Source organism: Echinops telfairi, unplaced genomic scaffold, assembly GCF_000313985.2.
Source record: "Echinops telfairi isolate 266 unplaced genomic scaffold, ASM31398v2 ScPeMD7_4;HRSCAF=17, whole genome shotgun sequence".
Lineage (NCBI taxonomy): Eukaryota > Metazoa > Chordata > Mammalia > Afrosoricida > Tenrecidae > Echinops > Echinops telfairi.
The window spans coordinates 37,759,515-37,783,877 of NW_022103900.1; the positions used below are offsets into that span (position 1 = coordinate 37,759,515).

Below are 24,363 nucleotides of genomic sequence, written 5' to 3' on the forward strand. Positions count from 1 at the left end.
CCACCATCACATTAACATAAAATTTTACATAATGAATTGATTTCAAATTATAATTAAAACCCTTACATATTATAGCATCAATGAAAATTCTTACTAAAGAAAGGTGTAAATAAGGTACAATAACGTTTCTGTAAAAGAATCCATGTTGAGATGTTAGTATATTTAAAACTTCTATATACCTACTAAGTTTACCTACATCAGGAGCATGTAACTGTTTTGCTTTAAAAATAAGGAAGAAGTGTTCTTGTTATGTAAAAATACGATGACAGAGGAAGAAGTATAAGTTACAGTTTATTTCTCTCCCCGTTCAAATAGAAACTTGTTCATGGACCCAGAGGAAGCTTTAGAACCTTCCAAATGCAGGCTTCTATGAAGAGCTCATTAAATTCAAATAATAAGCCATATATATATATATATATTTTAACCTCGAGCCATATAGAACACTAATAATAATGAGGAGGAGGAGAGATGCTGAGAGATTTTTTTTTTAAAAATAGGCAAATGTACAGCGGAACCTGACGTGGGTATGCACGGCCTTTTCATCCTGTCTCCTGAAGCATAAGCTGACTTACCACTAATGAGAGGTTCTCCTTCTGAATGAATAATCAGTAAACACTCATGTATGTTAGTTGCTTCTATCTTAAGAATTCCCAAGTTAAGCTCTGTCTGGTCTAGTCTGTGTGCTTACTGTTGCGATAGGTCCTTCCTGACATCAAGAACGTTCCTGTGAGGTTGGGAACAGCCATAGGTTATATGGTGATTTCTCTCTTCTCTTTTTCTGTACCCAGAATCAGACATAGCTGACTTTGATGGCCGGAGCTCCCTTTTGTACCGATTCAACCAGAAGCTAATGAGTACGCTCAAAGATGTGATTTCCCTCAAGTTCAAGAGCATGCAAGCAGATGGAGTCCTGTTCCATGGAGAAGGTCAACGAGGAGACCACATTACCCTGGAGCTGCAGAAAGGGAGGCTGTCCCTGTACCTCAACTTGGGTAGGTTCAGGCTATATCCCTCCCTTCCCATAATGATGTGGGGGGTTTGTTTTGGGTATAGATTATAGTTATGTTGCTGATGTCTGAGAGGTCCCTGGAGAATAAGGGACATATTCCCTTATCCAGGTTGAGCTAGAAACGTGCCATTTCTTGAAATGTCTAAACCATGGACAAAATCTATGAAATTACTTAATTTTGAAAATAAAAGTAAGAGATGCAATCTAATGTTATTTGCTTACTTGATCAATCTGCTCTTTGTGGCACATTTAAAGAAGTTAAATATTAAACTCCAAGGGCAAAATCAGAAGAGAAAAATGTTTTGATTGACTTATTGTTATTGTTTAGTTGTAGTTGTTGTTCATCTTCTTCTTGATGACCTCTTACAGCTCATCGGGTCATTCGTGTTTCAATGTAGAAAATCTGTTCTTCAGATGAGCTCATGAAATTTAGGTGGGATGGACTCAAGGAGTATTTTATCTTTTGTGGTATTGTTCAATTTTTTTCAGCTTTAATTTGAATTTCCCCTGTCCTAGTTTTGGCTGATGATATTGAGCTCCTCCATCATCACTTCCCACAAATGCAGTGAATTTGCTCTATGTGTATTCCATCGGGAGAAGTCCGTGTATATAGTCACCTTCTGTGTTGTCGAAAACACTATTTGCTATGAATAAATCGTTGGTCTTGCAAAATTCTATCTTGAGATATCAAGCTTTGTGTCTTTCACCAAGATCATATTCTCCAACTACTGTTCCTTCCTCTTTGTTTTAATCTTTTGCATTCCAATCACTAATAATGAACAATGCATCTTGATTGAATGTTTAATCAATTTCCAACTGAAGACATTGGTAGAACTCTTCAATTTCTTCATCACTAGTTTAAGTGGTTGATACATAAATTTGAATAATAATTCTATTGATTGGATTTCCTTGAAGGAAGAGAGATATAATTCTATGACACAATTGTACTTCAAGATAGACCTTGAGAAGTTCACTTGTGTGTTATATTGATATTGTTTGTTATTTATCACATTCTATTGAATTTCCTATAAAATGGCATTAATATATATCTTCTGCTGGTTGGCCAAGTTGCTGTCTTTCAAAATTATGAACACTTCTAACATTGTTTTATGTATTAAAACATCTCACTTGGTATCTGATTTCTTGAAGCCATTTTTTGTTTTTTTCAGGCAATGCCTACAGTGCAACTTGGACTTCTTTCTTCAGTGCCATTGATTCCTGATCATATGCTTTTTCTTAAAATGTTTAAATGTTTGCCAGATCTTTTGTGTTCAGTGATTCTGCATTCGTTTTATCATCTTTTGATGCATTCTATAGAGTTCATTATTTTGCCACACAATCCTTCCATGGTACTACTGGAGGTTTGGAGTTTTCCTTCATTTCTTTTGGGTTGTTGTGTCCTCCCTTTTGTTGTTCTTATGCTAGCTATTTACACATTTTATTATAGTACTCATACTTCACTTTGTCTTGTTGAGTTATTCTTTGAAATCTGTTACTTCTTTGAAATGTCTTGTGTTCATTTCAGCTATTCTACATTTGAGAACAAGTTTTAGTCTCCTCTGGCACTCATTTTTGTGTTTTATTTCCTGTCTTCTTAATGATATTTAACTTTCATGTCTGATGTCCTTAGTTTGCAAAGTTTCCTAAAATTCTTCAATTTATTCATCTTTGGTAATAGTGGTTGATGTGTACAGGTAAAATATTTATATTAACTGATCTTTCTTGTGAATGGATGAGTACTATACTATTACTGATGGAATTGTGCATACTTCAAATAGATGTTGAAATGTTCTTTTTAACAATGATTGTGAAGCCTTTTCTTTTTCAATTTGTTATTCCTTACATAGTAGACAGTATGACTATGTGACTTAAAATGTTCAATACCAGTTAATTTCAGCTCACTAATTCCTAGAGTCTCAAACGTTATGCATTCCATTTCATGTTTGATAACTTCCAATTTTCCTAGATTCATACTTCCTGATTTGCATCTATCTGTTAGTAACAACCATTGTTTCTTCTCATTTTCAGCTCTGCCATATTAGCAAAGGCAGGTCCCCAAATCATTATTCTGTCTGCATTGTAAGATTGACTCTACTGTGGCAGTAACTTTTCCACAGTCATATTTTGAATATTATCCAGCCTGAAGGGCTCATCATCTGGCACTATATAAGACAATGTTCCACTGTTATTTTAAGGTTTCAGCTAGCTAGACCCACTGCCTCTTTTCTTTTTTCCATTTTTAATAGAAGCCCTTCTTCCTAGACACACACACAAAAGAAAAGTAACATACAGCATTCCATGGAATACTATGAAACTGAACCTTAAAAATAAAAATGATGAGAATTGATTAAGGTAGATGTCCAGATATATTAGATGAAAAGAAAAGGTGTGGAAAATACAATTATGTTACCCTTAGTTAAAATTAAAGAGTATATGGTTTTACTGACTTGCATATGCTTAGAATTTCTCTGGGAACAAAAATAAGACATTAAGAATAACCTTAATAATAATGGTTACCTGTGTGGGAAATGAAAATTGAGTTGACGGTGGACAGGTGACAGTGATGGGAAGATCACTGACCATCTAAATTTGAATAATAAATATAAAGCCATAACATATGTAATCAGGTTGACTTATTCATAATTAAGTTAGTCCTTTGAAGCAGGAATGATCATCTATGTAAATAATAAAATATGTTTCCCATTATAATATAATTTTAATTTGTCATTAGAACATATACACATGATATATTTTAAAATCATTCAAACAAATTGATGGTAATATAATTGTATTTTTGATAATACACTGTATTTTTTCCGCACCTTTTGTTTTTGTCTAGGATACCTGGATATCTACCTTCATCAATTCTCATCATTTTTACTTCATTTTTTTAAGTACAATTTTATGGTATTCTACTAAATGCTGTATGTCATGTTATTTCGCTAATTTATTACTGATGGACGCTTAGGCTGTTTTACCTGTTTTGAGAGACTGCTGAAATACCTTGTACAGGACGTGCAGGTGGTTCCCTTTTTTTTACCTTTTTGTAAAACAAACATCTGACTACATTTTGAAATCTTCAGGTTTTTGTACTTATTTTAAATGACTTCTTTTTACAACTTAGATGCATATCAAGTACAACAAAAAACTATAATATTAAATATCACTTATTCACAAGAAATAACAGCTTATGAGACAAATTTGGTTTTCCTCAACTAAGCATTAAGTCTCAAACATATTTTACTTTATACATAAAGATATGTGTGTAAAAGGCAGAGAGAGAATTTTCTTTTTGGTTTTTCTGTTGTGAGTGATAACCCTTTCATCCATTTGCTCAAAGAAGACAATAAGGAGTTGTTTTGGAGTGAATTTCCCCCTTTTATTTCCCCATCCACCATACGCAAGTATTATATAACCCTCATCATCATTAGAACTCTGCTCTCTCTGTTCCTTCTCAGCTCTCTTCACTAAGCCCCCAGGGAAACTAGCCACAGTGTCTTAAACAATTCCCAGGCTTCATTCCAAAATAGTCTTTCTGAAATTTCTATGAAAGTCTTCAGTATCAAATTAATCAAACATGCAATCAAGATTCCTTGGTCACTTTTGGCAATTGGAATGCAAAAGTTGGAAACAACAAGGAAAATATGGTCTAGGTGACAGAAACAAAGCTGGAGATCAAATGATAGAATTTTGCAAGGCCAACAACGTGTTCATAGCAAAAACGTGTTTTGCAAACACGAACAGCGATTTCACACATAGACTTCTTCAGACGAAATACACAGAAACCAAACTGGTGACATCTGTGAGAAGAGACCTGAGAAGCTCATTATCTGCAGTTGAAATCAAGGCCAGTTTCCTATAGGCAAGTTCAGGTTGAAGTCGAAGAGAATGAAAACAAGTCCACAAGCGCCAAAATGTGACCTTGAGTCTATCCCACCTGAATTTCAAGACCATCCGAAGAACAGCTTTCATACTTTAAACGCTAATGACAGAAGAACTGATGAGCTATCAGAGGACATCAAGAAAATCACTCCTGAAGAAAGAGAAGGTCATTGGAAAACAGGAAAGAAAGAAAAGGTCAAACTGGATGTCAGGAGACACTGAAATGTCCTCTGAATTGTAGAGCGACAAAGGCAAAGGGAAAAAATGATGACGTCAAAGAGCTGAATAGAAAATGTCAAAGGACTCAGTGCATGTATACATGGATTGTGATAGGAGTTGTGAGCTCCCAATAAAATGATTTTTAAAAAAATGAGGAGCCAATACCAAGGGCTCAAGTGGAAAGAAAATGTTTTGAAAATGATGATGGTAACAGATGTGCAAATGTGCTTGACAAATTGGATGGATGGATGGACTGTGATAAGAGCTGTATGAGCCCCCAATAAAATGATTTTAAAAAGAAAGAAAGAAAATGTCAAAGGACAGCTCAGATATATAAAGGACACTTCTATAATAAAATGTGCAAAGACCTGGATTTAAAAAATGAGGAAAAATAAATAAAATGAAAAACAAAAAATAATCAAAGAGGAAAAACACACTCAGCATGTCTTAAACTGAAATAACTCAAGAAAAAAATCTCAAGCTTCCAGTTACAACACGTACATCATTCTTGGTAAAGTAGAGAGGCTGGAAGGAGGAGCAAGGCCATCGAAGAGATGAATTGCCGTATTAGCTGCAACCGTGGGCTCCAGTGTAGGAACGACTGTGAGGATGGTCAGGACAGGGCAGGGCTTCGTTCTGTTGTGCATAAGGTTGTTACGGCTTGGAACGGACTCGAGGTCACCGAACAACAATCAGAGACCTGAATTAATCATCTCTACATTACGGATGGATCCAGTTTCCACATGTCTTTCAACACTGACCTGCACCTAAGTCATTCTACTTCCAGTGACCCTCTCAGTAGTAGCCCGGATGCTTCTGAGCCTTTCCAGGAATGTTCTTTCTGTGTGACAGCACATCTTCTCTTGGTCAAAATTAAAGCCACCCCCTCCCCTAGTTTTCCATGGCTGCCTACATTCACAACTCTATGCCTCCTGCTCAGCTTTTATTGGCTTATTTATTGAGAATACAATGTATGTCTTTTAAATCTGTATTTCCTTTATCCATTATTTGGCATTCAGACTGGCCCCCAGGAGATCTCAATATCTCCTTATTGAAGGAATGAAGATTTGATGGAAAAAAGAAAGAGAGAAAATGAAGATGAAGGAGAGGAAGAAAAATACTAAATCATTAACATAACCTGTTAATTTCACAGATAAACTTCAAAGTTGTAGAATAAACACAGAAAGCATAAAACAATGAAATCATCTGTGATCCACCAGTTCTGATTTTCTATTACTGTTAGTTTGATTCCTTCCCCACGGTCATTATTCTGTGGAGGAAGCAATGATTTCCTCGCACAATGGGCATGATGGGGGTGAGTGAGGGGAAGCAGCCTACCAGGGAAGCAGCCTGCCCCACACTTTGAGAAGATTGTTGCAGTTCTAATGCTTTAGGTGAAAGGAGAGAAATTTAGATCTTTTTCCTGGCTTGTTCACTTAATTCATTTAAACGATGCTTAAATTTTAGATGCATTGATGTTTCCCTTTCAAATCTTAAATGTTCTTTTCAGCAGTTTAAACTACATATCAACACTCCACCCCAAAAAACATCTCCTACACCCTCTCCCTAGATGTCTCTTCTCCCTCTTGTGGATTATTCTCTTCCCTTTCATCCAAGTGAATATCTTACAAAGCTCTATTGTTTCATCTTTCCTCCTTCCCCCTCAACCCCAGTCCTTGTTACTCTCCAAAATCTATTCCCATTTGGTATCAGTCTTTATCTTGGCTTCTTTCCTTGTGATAGTGATTCATACAACGTTTGCCCTCTTGTGACTGATGGATTTCTCTCAGCATAATGTTCTCCAGAGTGAACCATGCCGCGTACTTCATGGTCTCTCCTCATTTTTCCATGTAATATATCGTGTTCCATTGTGCATATGTAACCACGTTTCTTCATCCATTCTTCTGCTGGTGGACATTTAGGTTGTTCCTATTCCTCCTGGTATTGCGAACGTGCTGTGATGCACAAGGGGTGCATATGTCTGCTCTTGCTATGACTCCTCCTTCTTTTAAGGCATACATCCAGCTTACTGGATGATATGGGCTTTCTATTTCCGGTCATTAGAGGTGGTGTCAGATCACTTTCTGCAGTGGCTCTACATAGTTACAGGCCACACCCAGCCCTGTTTTAAGTTCGTTGTCATTGTCAGAGAAAGGTTATATCTCAGCATTGTTTTTATTTACATATCCTGGATGCCTTGTTATCGAGAAAATTTCTTCCTAAGTTTGTCATTTGGATGGCATTTTAGGTGAACTGACTATTCATGCTCTTTGCACACTTTTTGTTGGCTTCTTTTTTCTTATTGAAGTATTAATGTATACATTTTAGAGATTAGACTTGTGTCAGTTGTGCTGTTGCCAACCCCCCCCCCCAAATATGTGGGTGTTCTTATTGCTCTTTTGCTGAAGTCTTTTGAGGCCCCCAAGAGTCTTATTTTCAGTAAGCCCCAGTCATCTGTTCTGTCTTCTACGGTGTTTCCTTTGTTATATTTGACAGTGTGCTATCCTCTGCAATAGAGCCCTTCTGTTTGTTCCTCTCATTTCATTGATGGTATTGATAGCTCTGGGATTTACATTCAAGTCTTTGATTTACCATATATTGAATAGGTGGTAAGCTATGGAGTTCTATTTCATTCTTCTATAGACGGAGATGCAATTTTGCGAACACCATAAGTTCAAGAGACTATGTCTATCCTATTTAATATTCTTTGGCCCTTTGTTGAAATCCCATTCTCTGTAGATCAAAACTCAAAGCTCCCTGTCATTGAGTCGATTCTGACTCAAAGAGACCCTATAAGACAGGGCAGAACTGCCTTTATTGGTTTCTGAGGCCATAACTATTTATGAGAGTGGAAAGCCCAAGTTTCTCCCAGAGGTGCTGGTGGTTTAGAATGAACGACATTGAAGGTAGCAGCCCAATGTGTAACCACTACGCCATTGTCACTGTACCTGTACCTGGCTGTTTGAATTACTGTGGCTGTGTAGCTGGTTTTGAGATAGAGAAGTGAGAGGCCTCCTCTTTTTATTCTTCTTCTTAAGAAGTGTTTTGCTTAAGAGTAGTGAAAATAGATGATGCCTCACTATCAGAAAGAAAAGTGTCTGGGATTTGAAAGGCTTGTATTAAAACAAGCAGTCATCAAGTTGAGGTGGCAGATAAGTGTGGTCCAAGGATTATGAATAATAAAATCCCAGACCAGAGCCAGGAATTGTATTAGAGCTCAAATTCTGAGTACTCCGTTTATAGAAATCTATGGGTCATAGTGAAAGACCAAAATCAACTTGCAGAGCCCCCACACCGATTATGCCGCCATTGAATTTCATTAGACTATTGACCTCAGACAGAGTGCATTGCAGTGGGCATTGCTGCAAATATTAAATTTAAATTCACTGCCATTGAAATAGTTCTGATTTCTACAGCCCTGTAAGGTGGAATTGAGCCATCCCTTTGGGTTTCTGAAGCTGTGAATTTTGGCAGAGTGAATGGCTTCATCAGTCTCCTGCAGGGCTGCTGCTGACCTTGAGGTTGGCAGCACAATGTGTGGTCCACAACACCACCAGGGCCTCTTACTACAGATACACTTATGTTAACATTTACCACAATTTGTTTTTCTTTAGACTTATTTTTCTCTAGTTTTAATTATTTTATTTCTTTTCAACTGAGAGTTTTCTGTGTTTTACTTTGTTGTTAGAGAGTGAGTTTGGGGTATGATTTCTTTATATAAAATCCAGTAAAGAGACAGTAACAAGATTAAAGTTTCTCAAGGTTATGGCAGGGGAGGTTGGAGAACATGGAGGGTTAATAATAATGCATACAAAAATGAAGAAAGTGTTCTAAGATCGATTACACAAATCTTTTTAATATTTTTAAATTATGAATTGTATGGTAAGTGAATATTATATGTAAATAAAACTGTTAAAAAAGGAGTTCTTTGGTCTTTCCACATAGAGTTAGTAATTAGTTCTATTCTTTAAAGAATGATGCTGGGATCTGAATCATAATTGCATTGTATTTAGACATTTTGTTTTGTGCAGAATTGCTATTTTTACAATATTGAGTATTTTTGTTTATGAACATAGATGATTTGATTTATGTAGACCATTTCTGGTTTCTTAATACTACTCTTCTGTAGTTTTCATTGTACAAACCTTTTGTTTCTCTGATTAAATTAATTCCAGTTATTTCATTTTTTGTATTTCATTGATTTTTTTAAAATTCTAATATTACACCATCATTGTGTAACTGGGCTGAATCTCATTTGATCATGGTGTATTATTTTTGACATTTTTATGAATTCTGCTGGCCAGGGTTTTGTGGAGAGTTTCTGCATCTATGTTCATAAGGTTCTGTAGTCTGTAGCCTGGGATGGTCATCAGGGTTGTGCTTGCTTCATACAATGTGTTCAGACGTGTGCTGTCCTCTATATTCGAGAAGAACTTCTGTAGAATTGGTGTCAGTTCTTTTCTGAATGCTTGGTAGAATTTCCTGGTGAAGCCATCTGATCTGGATTTTTGTTGTTGTTGTAAATGTTTTAATTACCTGGTCTATTTTTTTCTTGTTATGAGTCTGCTGACGTTTTCTTGCATTGGTCTGTGTTACCAGTAATTTGGGTAGGTATTAAATTTCTAGAAATTTGTCTATTGCATGGAGCTTTTCCCATTTGTTGGAGTAGAGTCTTTGATAGAAATATTCCAGTTTGTTGGAGGATAGTCTTTCATAGTGGTATTTTTATTTCATTTAGATCTCTAATGATTTCAATTTCTCAACTCATTTTTGATGTTCGCATCTTTTTCTTTGTTGTTGGCAAGTGGTTTGTCAATTTTTTAATCCTTTCAAAATATCAACCTATTTTCTTGTTCAATTTTTCTACTATGTTTCTGTTTTCTAATTCATTATTTCTGCTCCAATATTTATGTTTACTTTTCTTCTGACAATAGAAGATTTATTTTGTTGGTTTTGTTCTACTTCTTACTAGGTTAAGGTGTTGACTTTGGTTGGCTCTTATTTTGTCATGCATGCTTATTGTGTTTTCCTCTGAGTATTTCTATTGCTGTGTCCCAAAGGTTTTGGTATGTTTGTTTGCATTCTCATTTATGCCAAGGCTGTTTATTTCATTTAATTCCTTATTTCATCAATTACTGAGTAGTATTTTTGCTGTTGTTGTTTTGTTTTTTTTAAGCAAGGTCTTGTTCAGTTTGCATGCATTTGATTGTTTGTTATGGCTCTTTCTAGTGTTGATTTCTAATTTCATAGCATTGTGATCTGAGAAAATAGACTGCAAAATCTTAGGATGTGTAAATGCCTTAAATCTTTCAATGGGATTGTTTAACACCATGGCTGTAGCAATGGGCACAGGCATTTCAACAATTGTAATGATGGTGCAGGACTGTGCAGCATTTCCTTCTATCGTACACCGAGTCACTATGGGTCCGAACCAACACGATGGCATCTAACAACAGGTGGGCTTGGTGATGTAACAAGTGGCCTTTCCTGAAGAGTGGTCCATGTTCCCTCAAAAAGAATGTATATTATATTGCTGTTGGGTGGAGAGCTCTGTTTGTCTGAGACATTGAATTGGTTAATTTTGTTGTTTAGTTCTTTTGTGCCTTTATAGAGTTTCTCATTGATCTACTCTTCTTGGAGAGTGGTATAGTGAAGTCTAATACTGTTGTTGTATTGTCTATTTATCTCTTCAGTTCTAAGAGTTTGATTATCTATTACAAAAGTCTTTTATTGGCCATATGTTTACTATATTATAGATTCCTTTCTCTTGTTCTTTAAATCATTATATTATGCCCTTCTTTGGCTCTCATGATGGATTTTACCTGTAATTCTATTTTATCAGAGATTAATATTACAACTCCTGCTTTTTTTTCATAGCCATAAGCTTGATATATATATATATTTCTAATCTTTGCTTTTTAGTCTCTTTTTTATTTTGTGTTTCAGGTTTCATGTAGGCAGCATATTAATAGCTCTTGCTTTCTTATCCTGTCTTCTACTCTCTGTCCCTTAAGTAATGCATTTCATCCATTTAAAATTTAGCAAAGTAATTGATACCTGTGGATTTGGTGCTCTCATTTTGCTGTGGTGTTTTTCTAGTGTCATTGGTTCCTTGGTTCTTCCTATATTTCTGTGCTTTTTCAACCACTCTTTTGAGTGTGTATTGATTTCTGGGTGGTGTTGTCTTGTAGATTGAACTCAAGTTTCTCTTCTGTTGTTATTGATTATCCGTCCCCAGTGTTCCCGTTAGTATTTTTCAGTAATTCTGTTCTTGTTTTTTAGAAATCCCTTTAAGTTCTACTTTTCTGGAAATGCCCTCATTTCTCCCTCCTATTTGAGGATTCATTTTACTGGATATAAGATTTTTGTTTGACAGGGTTTGGGGGTTTTTTTTTTTCTTGCAGGGTTTTGCCGTCCCATTTTCTTCTTGTCTGCTTGGTTTCTGCTGGAAAAAACATCCGAGGCTTTTCTGAGTGGTTTTCCTTTGTCGTTGACTCTCTGGTTTTTCCTAGCTGCTCTCAGGATTCTCTTTGAGTCCTTGATATTAGAGAGTGTGATTACTATATGCATGGTGTTTTTGCAAACTCTCTTTAGAGTTCTCCCAACTTCCTGAATAGTTGTTATTCCCCTTTAACACAGGTTCTTTGTGGATATTTGTGTTCTTCCTGTTCTGTGTTTCACACTTGGACTAAGGGACTAAACGCAGCACTGTCGTGCCCAACACCACCCTCGAGATTGCTGGTGTGTCTGAGCCCATTTTCACAATCATTGTAATAGTTCATCTGGGAAGTAAATTATCCTGCTGATGGCTGGGTATGGAGTGAGTGCTTGTGGGGTCTGGGCCTGGTGTAGCTATGTGAGGAAGGCTGTGGTGGTGGGGCTGCCGAGGAGAGAGCACTGGGTGCTTCATGTGCTTCCTTGTCTTTTTCTGCCTAGTCTTATTGTCTTTGGGATGTAGGTGCTTGCTTAGCTATTGCATTGTTTTCCAATATTGCTGGAAACCTGGATTTCCTTTCTTGTTGTTTTTCTCCTAATGGCTGTAGAGTTATTTACTCTCAATGTGTTCCATCTTCTATCTTGAATTGGAACTCTGGTTAACATTCAACTTTTTAATTAATGAGACTGCATACATAAAACAGTTTTGAACTTGAAGTTTATATGGAAGTGATAATTAGTTGCATTGAATGTTCATTTTGTTTAGACAAGTTCTTCAGAAAAACAAAAACAAAGAAACTCTGTTGATGGAAAATCCAGCCAACGACTCCCTTAAAATCAGAAATGGGTGCAAGGGGATAGGGCACCAATAGGTTTTATTTGGGGTGGGGGGATGTATCTATCTAGGTAAATGTCCAACATCGTCCAAAAGTGAGTTTTCCAAATTCATTTTAGGTTGATTTCTCAGCATCTATGAAAAATGCCACACTGAATAAGGCCCGTAAACTGTCAGAGGGAAGGGATCATCCAAAGTCAGCTTAGAATCTTTCATGTAGCTCTTACTAGCTGGATGACCTTGTGCGTGTGTGTGTCTAATTTAACTGAGCCTCAATTTCCTTATTTGTAAAATGTTTTTGTTTCCCTTTTCTTAGAGGATTAAAATTGCATTGTATAAAAGCCCTGCTAGTGTTCCTTCCACATTAAAGCCTTTCCAAGTAGCAGGAATAATGGTTACATCCGCACCTTTGTCTTAACTAACTCAATGGACTGCTCTTTTCCTTTTATTCATCCAAAGCTGAACTAATCTTCGATTTCACAACTCAAGACCTGCTTTGTCCACTCCAAGATCTACTCAAACTAAAAAAACATGTATTTTTCCTGAAAGGTGATAACCTCAATAGGTAATATGGGTCATGTGGAAAAATATGAAGGTATAGCTACTGCTGATTATTAATAGTTCATGCCCTGCTCATGTGTAATTTTACACCTGGAGAGGTCATCTATATTACTTTTCCTAGAATTTCATTTCAGACTGTTTGCAAAAACCAGTTAATCCCTTCCAAGGTCCAGACTACTTCTAGCCTCCATCGAGGTACTTAATTGTTCATTCCCTGGAGGACACGGAGAGTGGCTTTGCTGCAGCACTCCTCGGTCCTACCCTTAAGCATAAATGTCACTTTGTCTTCCTTACCATTTCACAGATGACAGCAAAGCTAGGATCAATAGCAGTCCACCGTCGGCCACCCTGGGCAGCCTCCTGGATGACCAGCACTGGCACTCTGTCCTGGTGGAGAGAGCTGGCAAGCAGGTGAACTTCACTGTGGACAAGCTCACCCAGCACTTCCGCAGCCAGGGTGAGGCAGATGCCTTGGACATTGATTATGAGGTGAGTGACTCTCTCTGCCACCCTGGATGCCCACCGTACCCGGGAGACCATCAGGGGACACAAGTGCCATGTAAAAGGCCTGTGGGACATGTGGAAAATTGTAACCTGGGGCATTTTACCCTCCGTCCGTGTCCTGGCAGCCTCTACTGGAGGAGCAAAGAGAACAGTTTGGAAATTGACTTGGGGCAGTGGGGAGAGGGAGAAATAAGAGTTTTGACAGTAATAATAGTCCTGAAGATATGGTCATTGTTCACACTTTAAAAGCAGGTACATTTTTTTCTTCCCCTGGCTTTTTCTGTCTATATGATTTTTAAAAAATCTTTGTCCTGTGTCTTGATCACAGGCATCATTTTATTAAAAAATCAATTCATTTGGGATAATTTGATTTGCCGAATCTATGGCACTTGCAATCTGTTCTCTAAGTACTCAACTTTTGCCTTTATTGCAATGCACATTTTGATTCATATCCATGGACAACTGTTTCTTCTTAAAACTCTAGTAAAAGAGGCAAACAATGAAATGAACTCCATCACAAAAGGAAGGTTGTACACAGGTCTGAAAACTGTCAATCCACTGAAGACACCATATTTATTTAGTGCAAGATAGGGCTTCTACGCGATATCAGGCTTTGTGATCAGCAGTGGAGTCACAGACACAGCTGGGGCAGAGTCTTTGAATTGTAGAAGAAGTTCAGTCTATCGGAGAGCCAGGTTTGAGATTAGTCACTGCAGAACAAGGTCATCAAATCCACAATAAATGAGGAGCTAATGTCAGGGGTTTAAGTGGAGAGAAAATGTTTTGAGAATGATGTACAAATGCGCTTTACACAATTGATGTGTGTATGGATTGCGATAACAGTTGTATGAGCCCCTAATAAAATGTTAAAAAAAAAAAAAAAGAATAGGCTTAACCTGAAAAATAACAAAGAGCTCCTAGTACAAGCTGCGCCAATTCTTGTCCGATAGGGTTACTGTGTGAATACCATCAGAAAGGCATAGCAGAATAGTCGCATCTTACTCTCATGTCTGGGCATGGGGCAGAGTGTGGCAAATGGTTCAATATTTTTGAGTTTAAATGATAGGCAAGCAGTGGTATGCTAGAGCCAGTGTGTACAGACTTGTGGGAGCCAATTGTGAATTATGTGAGCTGGCCAATAAGCAAAGGCATTAAAAAATGAAGTCACACAGACTTACAATTGAATTTAAAAGAAAACAGAAGCAATACCTCACTATCATATGTCAATTGCCATCCATGGCACCCACGAGTGCTACCACAAGAACTGTTTTGAGGTTTACTTAGCTATAATCTTTATGGAAACAGATGACAAGGCTGGTATTCTGTGGCACAGCTGGGTAAGTTCAAACAACCAAACTTTTAGGTTAGTCATCAAGTGCAAACCATTTGAGTCACCAAAGAGCCCGAAAATTAAATAAACATTAATATAAAAGCCCAATTATTTGACTGTATTGTAAGAGTAACTGTGCTGTTGAGAATTTTAAAGTCGATTATATCGGCTCATCTCTTTCCACCTCCATGGCTAGTGACGTCACTTTAATAACATCAAACTGTTTGCTCTCAACTCAATACCTGTACACTGTTAATATCACAAATGATGGAAAACTACACAGGAGGGCTTGAGTTTTTGTTTTGCTGGCTGTCTAGATCAGGAGTCGTAAGCTATAATTTGCAGGTCAAGTCTACTTCCAGCCTTGCATTTTAATATACAGTCTGCAGCCTAAGTAAAACTCTGACATTAAAAAAATTTGTACAAAAAATACCAAATAAAATAATAGAAGAATATATGCCAGTGATTGTATGTGGCTACAGGTCGATTTCAATATAAATTGACAAATGAATTCGGTTAGATTCATTTGTCACGTATAATTTTCAATTAAGAGCACTGGATATTACATTATCATTTATAAAGTATATGCTATGTATTTTTACATCAGTAAAAATTTGATGTTTATTTATGTGTGTATGCTCAGTGTAATGGATTATTTAATGTGACCCTCTAGCCATAGTATCTGTAAATCCCACCAGATAACCCTTTCCCTATGGGCCTGAGGTAGAGAAGGTCGAGGAAGACACTTACAGGATTCGGTTGTGAGTGCTTGTTAACAGGGTTACATGTGGGTGTCATCCTGCTGGATAGAAAGGCAACCACTCAGAACCAGAAATGTGAGATCGTTACTATCAGCAGGAGAGTGGAGGTAGGAGGGAACTTCAGTCTTTGGATTTCAAGATCTCTGCACATTGAACTGCCTTCGTCTAGGAGAGGGCTTTGACACCAGAGGAGTGGCAGCCGCAACAGCAGAATCAGGAGCTAGAGCACGAGGCAGAGACGTGGATTTCCCCGTCCACAGATCAACTAAGCCTGATGCTTTGAGGCAAGAGGCCGGCTGGTGGAGTGAGGTGCTTTTAGGCAGTAAATCAGGAGAGCTGAAATTGAGTGCCTTTGGGTTCAGGTTGAGTGTTACACTGTGGTGGTGTGCCATTTGGGCATTTACTGGTGAGATTTAGGCAATTAATATGACCATTCTAGCCATAATCCCACCACTTGTCTGTCAGATTTTTTCATACTGTGATGGCGTGTGTGTTGCTATAATGCTAGAAGTTATGTCACAAGTATTTCAAACACTAGCAGAGTCCCTCAAGGTTTCAGCAGAGCTTAAAGAATAAAAACAGACAAAAAAGAGGGAATAGATGGTTCTCTTCTGAGAAATCAGCCACTGAAACCCGTATAAATTATAGCAGAGCATTTTCAGACACTGACAACTTCATGAATAGCAATGGAACGGTATCAGATACATTGTAGAAAGATGGGCTCCTCTGACCCCCACCCCCAGCCCAGGTTTGAAGACACTCAAAATATAATGGGAAATGCAAGTATTGCTTTGGTCCAACTGAACTAACTGGTCCCCAATGTTGGAAAACCAAAATGGAAGCCCATGCTCAACGTTAATCATCAAGCTCAAAGAACTGAATAAAAAACCTTGAGTTTCATGTTAAAACATTCTATGGACAAAGTATTGAATGATGCAGGGGGCATCAAAAGATGACTGAAAGATCACTCAGCATCACTATATAAAAAAAAAACTAGTAGACATTCAACAAGTTCAAGAAATAGTATATGATCAATAATGACAGTAAAAGAAGTCCAAAATACACTGCAGGCATTAGCCAAAAACAAGACTCCAGGGATTGACTGAATAGAAATTGAAACAACAAGCTGAGGAAGCGCTGGAAGGACCCACTAGACTATGCCAAGACCTTTGGAAGACGGCTACCTGGAGAACCAACTAGAAGATATCCGTAATTGTACCTATTCCAAAGAAAGGTGAGGCCACAGAGTGTGGAAATGATCAAACAATATCATGATCCCAGGCAAGTGACATTTTGCTGAAGATCATGGAACTATGTTGCAGCAGTACCTCCACAGAAAGCTGCCAGAAATGCAGGCAACCTTCAGAAGAATATCATTGCTGATGTCAAATGGATCTTGGCACCCAATGAAGACAACCTATGCGCTTCTGTGTGTATATAACACAGATACATATACATACCTACATATTCACAACACATGTACAGATATTTTTTAACACAGACAGTCAGTTTTAAAATCTATCAGCACACAACTAAAAGCAGAGATAGTGTAAGATAATGCATAAGAGTTCAGAAAGGCCTACATGATGGTGAACCTTCTGGAGCATGTTAAAGAGTAATAAGCGTATAATAATCCACTAGAATGTTTCCACTAGAATGTCATGGTCAGTTTGATGCTTTAGACTTGTGATTTCCAAACTATGGTTCAGGGACCATCAAATCAGTATCATCTGTAAATATGTTCTAAAAATGCAGATACTCGGCCTCCACAAAGACTTACTGAATAGAAGCAGGACTCTGTTTTTGCAGCTCTTTCAGGTGATTCAGAAATAGCCCAATATATGAAAACCACCCTTAAAGCCATTTCATTATCTAATTATTTTTGTGAAATATCTTGTGAAATATCAAATACATTTTTTGGCTATTGAAATTTATACTGTTTTAAAATTCTTAAAACATTTTCTAAGTTAGGTTGATTTGTATAAATAATACAATAAATAACTAATAGACATACATCCCAAGAGTCTCTGGTTAGAAAATAGTTAGAATGAGACATGGAAAAATATTCACCTGAATTTTATCTATTCCCAAACAGCAACAGACAATGAACTTAAACTTTTCATCTTAGTGAACAGAAGCCCAAAGGGACCAACGTTTGCAACAAGCATTTCTGCAGCAGGATCATCTTATGAAACCGCTGTCCAACACAGCAAGATGGGGGAGGAAAACCTCACAAACATCACAAATGTAGAACATAGAAATAGAAGTGATTGTTTTATGTACCATGAGTTACAAAAACAGTTAAAACAGTATCTCTGAAAGTTATGTGTCGCTTTGACTTGTGAGTGGGTGATCAGAAAAGTATTATTAGATTGATTTTAGAAAGTCCCTTTTGGAAACAATTTTAATTACTAGTGGAATAAGACAGTAAGGGTGAAGATGAATAATTGAAAGGATAGGACCTTTTAAAAATATAATTTACATGGTGAACTATGAGAAAATTCTAACTTTTTATTCTAGCTCTAATTTAGCATACTATTAATAGTTACTTTAAAAGAGATTTTTGTCATTCTCTTACATAACAAAATGTAAGATACTGAATAAACGTTTTGAGCTGTTGCTAACTGATAATCTAAGACTATCCATCACTCTCCTTTATCAAGATTAACTGATTCAAAAAACACAATGAACTTGAAATTATCTCAAAGCAAAGACAAACAAAACAAAGATTCATAATACCCAGTTAATGCTGACTCATAATGATCCCCTGTGAGCTTCCAAGACTGTAACTGTTCAAGGGATTAGAAAGCCCATTCTTTCTCCCACAGAGCTGCTGGTGGATGTTTTTGAACTGCTAATCATGCTGATTGCAGCCCAACCCATAATCACTACACCTCTGTGACATATACTGCCCTCCTATGTGCCCGAGCAGAAGTCTGCCCCATGTTTTCATGGCTGAGTTTTCAGCCATGAAGTGATCACAGTGACTTCTGTTAAAAATGTCTCTGGTAAGATCTAGTCTCCAACTTCTCTGACGGAGTTCATTAATCATTTGTACCACCAACCTGTGAATTTAAGGACTACAGAATATATAAAATCATCTGAGGTCTCATTACTTCTCCCAGTATTTTTACCTTAGGAGATGATTTTGAAATTCACCAGACTCCCTAATTTAACATTTGAAACTATGTCTGCTGATTTATGTGCTGGGATCATGGTTGATTGACAGCATAGTGAATGTCATCTTTTAAGAAAATAAAACCCAGTGATGTCATACAATTTGTGAGATTGAAACAGACTATTTCAGGGTGTGCTTGAATTTTGTGGTGCCCCATCTAGGGGAGAAATGCTACCAGGCAAAGAAACCATCTCGAAATGTTCCTCAAAAGCAACTGCTGATTCAGGTAATCCAGACTTCTTCCAGGTGCGCAGTTAGCTTACGCTGCAAAATATGAAAGAAAACAGAGAGGCTTTCTGTAAAAATACTGTTAAATACAGGCTGTTTGGGGGAAGACTGCAGGACAAAGGGATTTTTCTAGCCTTTGACAAGTCCTCCTGAAAGCCGAGTGGTGACGATGGCACACTGAGCCCAGGAGCGCTGTGCTCTAATCGCTTTTTGACAACGACCTTGTTCAATAAGCCTGAGACATGAGAATTCTGAAGTATAGTTTCATTGAAGCAAAATTAGAATGCCTATGGGAAGGAATGGAATGAAAGGCATTATTTCAATATAAAACCCATTTTTAATGAGGGGCGATGTTGGTTCAATAGTTCTCATTTTCCATGTGGGAGGATAAGGGTTCAGTTCTTTGTGAACTTCATGTACCCTTATCTGTATGTCAGGGCTTGCATACTACTATAACAGGGACTATAATTCTTTATTGGAGCTTCTAAGTGAAAAGACTGCCACAATCCAAGCTTCATTAGCTACTAACCAAAAAAGTAGCTAATGAAAACCTTGTAGTTCACAGCAGAGCAGGCATCATTTAGTTCCATTGTGCTTGGGGTCACGATGAGTCAGATAGTTAAGAGTGGCAACAACTAGAAGGGATGAAATAAACTTATACTCAAATGTAAGGATCATTTTTATTAACACGGTTAGCTCAATCACAGTCCAGCTTATTGATGTGCTTCCTGTCATGGAGCCATGTGAGTACCTCTGCACCTTGTGTATCAGCAGTTGCCGTTGTTATGTGCCCTGGAGTCAGGTCCAACTCATAGCTATCCCATTTGCAACAGAATGGAACACTACATGGTCCTGTGACCTCCTCAAATTGGTTGTGATGTTTGAGCCCGTTATTGGAGTCACTGCATCAATCTTTTTCTTTGAAGTCTTCCTCTTTGTTATTGACATCCTATTTTACCATATGTGATGTCTTTTTCCAGGTACTAATAACTCCTGATACCATATCCAAGGTACATGATGTGAAATTTTGCCATCCTCACTTCCAAGGAGCATTCTTACTATACTTCTTCCAAGATAGACTTGCTTCTTCTTAAAATCCACTGTACTTTTCATATTCTTTGACAAAATGAGAACAGCAGAAAACACCAATTTATAAAAAGTACAATGCCATATATGATACATCTCCACACCTACAAGGAAGTCCAGTTTATTAAACTATCATTCAAACTTATACACCAACCACTAAGCTAGTGATGAAGAAATGGAAGAATCCCACCAACTTTTTCAGTCTGAAATTAGGCTGTAAAGATGCATGCATCATTATTGTCATTGTTGGCAAAAGTTGGAAATAAAGAGGAAAGAACAGTAGTTGGAAAATATGAACATCTAAAGGTAGCATTTGAATCATTGAGCACTAGAGACAGAAGACCTGATGTCCTGTGGGAGGACATCAAGAATATCATACATGAACAAAGCAAAAGGTCATTAAAATGACAAGAAAAGGTGAATTTTGCTTTAAACATAAAGTGGGGTGGGAACAATGGAAGGATAATGAAGGGGTGACTCAATTTAGGCTTCAGTGTGTGTGGTGAGGTGAGTTCATTTTTTATGGCTCTTCTAGCCATCATCATGTGACCCCAAAGTGAATGAACCCTTGTAGAGGATTTGATAGTTTTGCCATCCCACTAAGCTTAAAGGGATGGAACTCCAGAAATTGAAGGAGGATTTTATCAGCTTTCACAGAAGAGCTAGGAGTAAATTACAACCTCCTAATACCAAATCCTTGTGCTGAGAACCTCCTAGACCCAGGATAGAGGATGTTGTAGCACTGAGGTGACATAGGATGGCAAGCAGTTGTGTCAAGCATAATAGAATCCCACTGCAGCAGAACCAGGGGACTGGTACAAGGTGATGCACTGGGCTTCCCATGCAATGAGAGAGCTCAGAACCTTCAGGCATGAGGTTTCGTGCCCAAAAGGGATGACTTTGTGTACATTTTTGTAGGGATAACAGAAGGGATGTAACACTTGCCTGAACAGGTTGGTGAAGAACCTGTCCTGAGAAGGTCCAGAGAAGCCTGTCCTGGGATGTGGGTGGGGTGTGCTGGGGCTGAGAAGAAAGTGTCTTTTTAATGGAATTTTTTTTTTAGTTGTTCCTGTTACTTCCAAGTTGATCCCAATTCTAGATTGTACTCTGTTGCTTTTCTAATAAACTCCATAATTGCATGGGTTGTGAGTCCTGTGTTTGCAATCAATAAACAAATCCAGCTGGGCAGTAGAGAGATCTGTGGTAGGGAGGGCCGGTATTAGAATTGGTAATAAGTTTAATAAGATTCAGGTAAATTGGACTTCCACCTTATATGAATCAGCCTTGGACTGATCAAGATAGTGATTCATCTCTCATGCCCTGAAATTAGAAGAGGTCTGATATCTTGCCATCTGGAGACTGTACCCCATTGATGGAACATGCACTGCTGCTCTAAAACCATATCCTATTATATGTTATATTGGAACTAGTTATATTAAGTGAATCTATTATTTTATTTACATTTTATCATAATGTAATGTTTGGCAAAAGAGTATTAGACTTCCTTGAGAATATTAATCAAATGACGTGACACCTTGCCAAGATGGATGCGGTTATCTGTTTTCCACCTAAAAGGCAAGCACCGAGGGTTTAAAGAGCCTTCTCTCAAACAAAGAAAGAAGTGGGAAGAAGAGAGAACCTTCAATTTTCCTTACTATGTCTTCCCACTTCATATCAGTCAGCCCACGGCTTCCACCAAATGCTTCAGGGAGACTAGCTATTCATTTTCACTCCTAAGCTAACACAGAGGGGCTTTCAGAAAGGGGTATTTATAGAAACTTTCTGAGATCCCACTTCTTTGACATCCATCTCATTCAAGAAGGCTTTTCTGATCGAAAGTACCAGTGACCCTGTTTCATACAGCGATCTTATATTTGAGACACTATTAAACATACTGTGTTTAAAACCTGTGGTTTGTATGTTAACATTTCAATGGGGCATGACTCCAGGCTAGGAGAAGCAGAGCAAAAATGTACTAGTGATTAGAACTTGGAATGTGTGAAGTATGAATCCAGGAACATTTGAAGAGGCCAAAAATGAAATGGAATACAGTAAGCTCTATAGCCTGGGTATCAGTGAGCTGAAGTGGACTGGTATTCACCATTTTGAATCAGAAATCATACTATTTGCTATGCTGGGAATAACACAATAAAAGGAATTGTATCACAATGATTGTTACAAAGGACCTTGTAAAAGCAATCTTGAAGTACAGTGCTACCTGTGATAGGACTAAATATATCCAAATACAAGGACAGCCAATCAATACAAATATTATTCAAAGTTAAATGTTGTGCACCAATAAAAGCTAGTGATGAAGAAATTGAAAAATTCTGAAAATGTCTTTAGTCAGAAATTGATAAAATATGTAATAAAGATGCAGTGATAATTATTGATGATTGGAATGAAAAAGTTGGAAACAAAGCAGAAGGAACAGTAGTTGCAAAATATGGTATTAGTGATAAAAATTAATCTGGAGATGACATGATAGAGTTTTGCCAAACTGACGACTTATTCATAGAAAATGTCTTTTTCAACAACACAAAAAGTACTGTACACATGGACTTTCCTAGATGGAACACATATAAATCAAATTGACTACATCTGTGGGACTACACGATGAAAAAGTTCACTATCAGCAACTTAAACCTTAAACCAGATTAGGGGCCAACTATGAACAGAACATCACTTGCTCCTATGTAAGTTCAGTATAAAGCTGAAGTCAATTAAAACAAGTAAACAAGAGCCTAAGTAAGACCTTGAGTTTACCCCACATGAAATTGGAGAACATCCCCAGAACATACTTATCTCATTGTACACTAATGACAGAAGTCCCAATGAGCCATTGGAGGACATCAAGACCATCATCCATGAAGAAAACGAAATAAAAGACAGGAAAGAAATAAAAGGTCAAAGTGAATGTCAGAAGATTCTTAAACTTGCTCTTAATTTTAGAGGAGCTAAAGCAAATGGAAGAAAGGATGAAGTCAAAGAGCTGAATAAGACATTTCAAAGAGCCCTGTGAGAAGAAAAAAGACAACTATTATAATAAAGTAACTGCAAAGACCTAGAATTAGAAAATCAAGTGGGAAAAACATGCTTAGCATGTCTGACGCTGAAAGAATTCGAGAAAAAAAATTCAAGCCTCAAAATACAATATTGAAAAATTCCATAGGCAAAATATTGAATGATTCAAGCAGCATCAAAGGAAGATGGGAAGAATATACAGAGTCACTGTACCAAAATGAACTAGTCGATATTCCATTATTTCAGGAGGTAGCATAAAAGCAAGAAGCATTGGTGCTGAGGGAAGAAATAGGAACTATACTGAATTCATTAACAAAAATCAAGGCTTCAGGATTTGGTTAAATACCAGTTAAAATGTTTCAACAAGTTGGTGAAGGACTGGAAGCTCCTAACTACTATCTATGCATAGGAAATTTGGAAGAAAGCTAATTGGCCAAGTGATGGAAGACATCCATATTTAAACCCAGTCCAAAGAATGGTGGCATGACAAAATTGTAAACAATATCACTTCTGTCACAGACAAGCAGAGTTTTACTGAAGATCATCCAACAATGGCTGAAGGAGCACATTGCCAGGTAGCTGCCAGAGGTTCAGGCCAGATTTAGATAAAGACATGGAACAGGGGGTATCAGTGCTAATGCCGGATGGAGCTTGATTGAAAACAGAGAATACCAGAAAGGTGTTGACTTTTGTTTAATTGACTATGCCAAGGCATTCAGCTGTGTTGATCCTAGAAAACTATGGATAAACTTGAAAAGAATGGGAATTCCAGGAGACTTCATTGTGCTCATGTATAACTTGTACCTGGATCAAAAGGCAGTTGTGTAAACAGAACAATGGAATAGTGCATGTTGTAACATCAAAAAATGCATGGGACAGGATTGTAACTTCTCAACATACATATTCCCTCTGTGTGATGAGCAAATAATCAGAGGGCTTATATAAAGAAGAATATGACATCAGATTTGGAAGAAAGCTTATTAAAAACCTGGGCCAAGTGCATGACAGAACCTTGCTTGCTGAAAGTGAGGAGACTGGAAGCACTTTCTGATGAAATCAAGGATTGTAACTTTCAGTATGGATTACAACTAAAGGTAAAGAAGAATAAAATCCTCACAATTAGACCAATAAGTAACTTCACCACCCATGGAGAAAAAGTTGAAGTTGTCAAGGATTCTGTCTTGTGTAACTCCACCACCGATGCTCACGGATGCAGCAGTCAAGAAATCAAACCACATATTGCATTGGGTACATCTCCTGCCCAAGTACTCTTTATAGGATTAAAAAGAAGAGATATAATTGTGAGGACAG

At 37.5% G+C, this 24,363-nt stretch overlaps 1 protein-coding gene across 2 annotated transcripts in view; it reads left to right on the top strand.

Annotated features, from left to right (window-relative positions):
* CNTNAP5 (contactin associated protein family member 5) overlaps positions 1-24,363 on the top strand; it is a 1,132,484-nt gene that overhangs the window by 540,411 nt on the left and 567,710 nt on the right. For both annotated transcript variants that reach the window (XM_030887885.2, XM_045299024.1), the window contains 2 exons: positions 789-992; positions 13,246-13,430. In XM_030887885.2, coding sequence (XP_030743745.1) covers positions 789-992; positions 13,246-13,430 — 389 coding nt within the window. The remainder of the gene's footprint in view (positions 1-788; positions 993-13,245; positions 13,431-24,363) is intronic.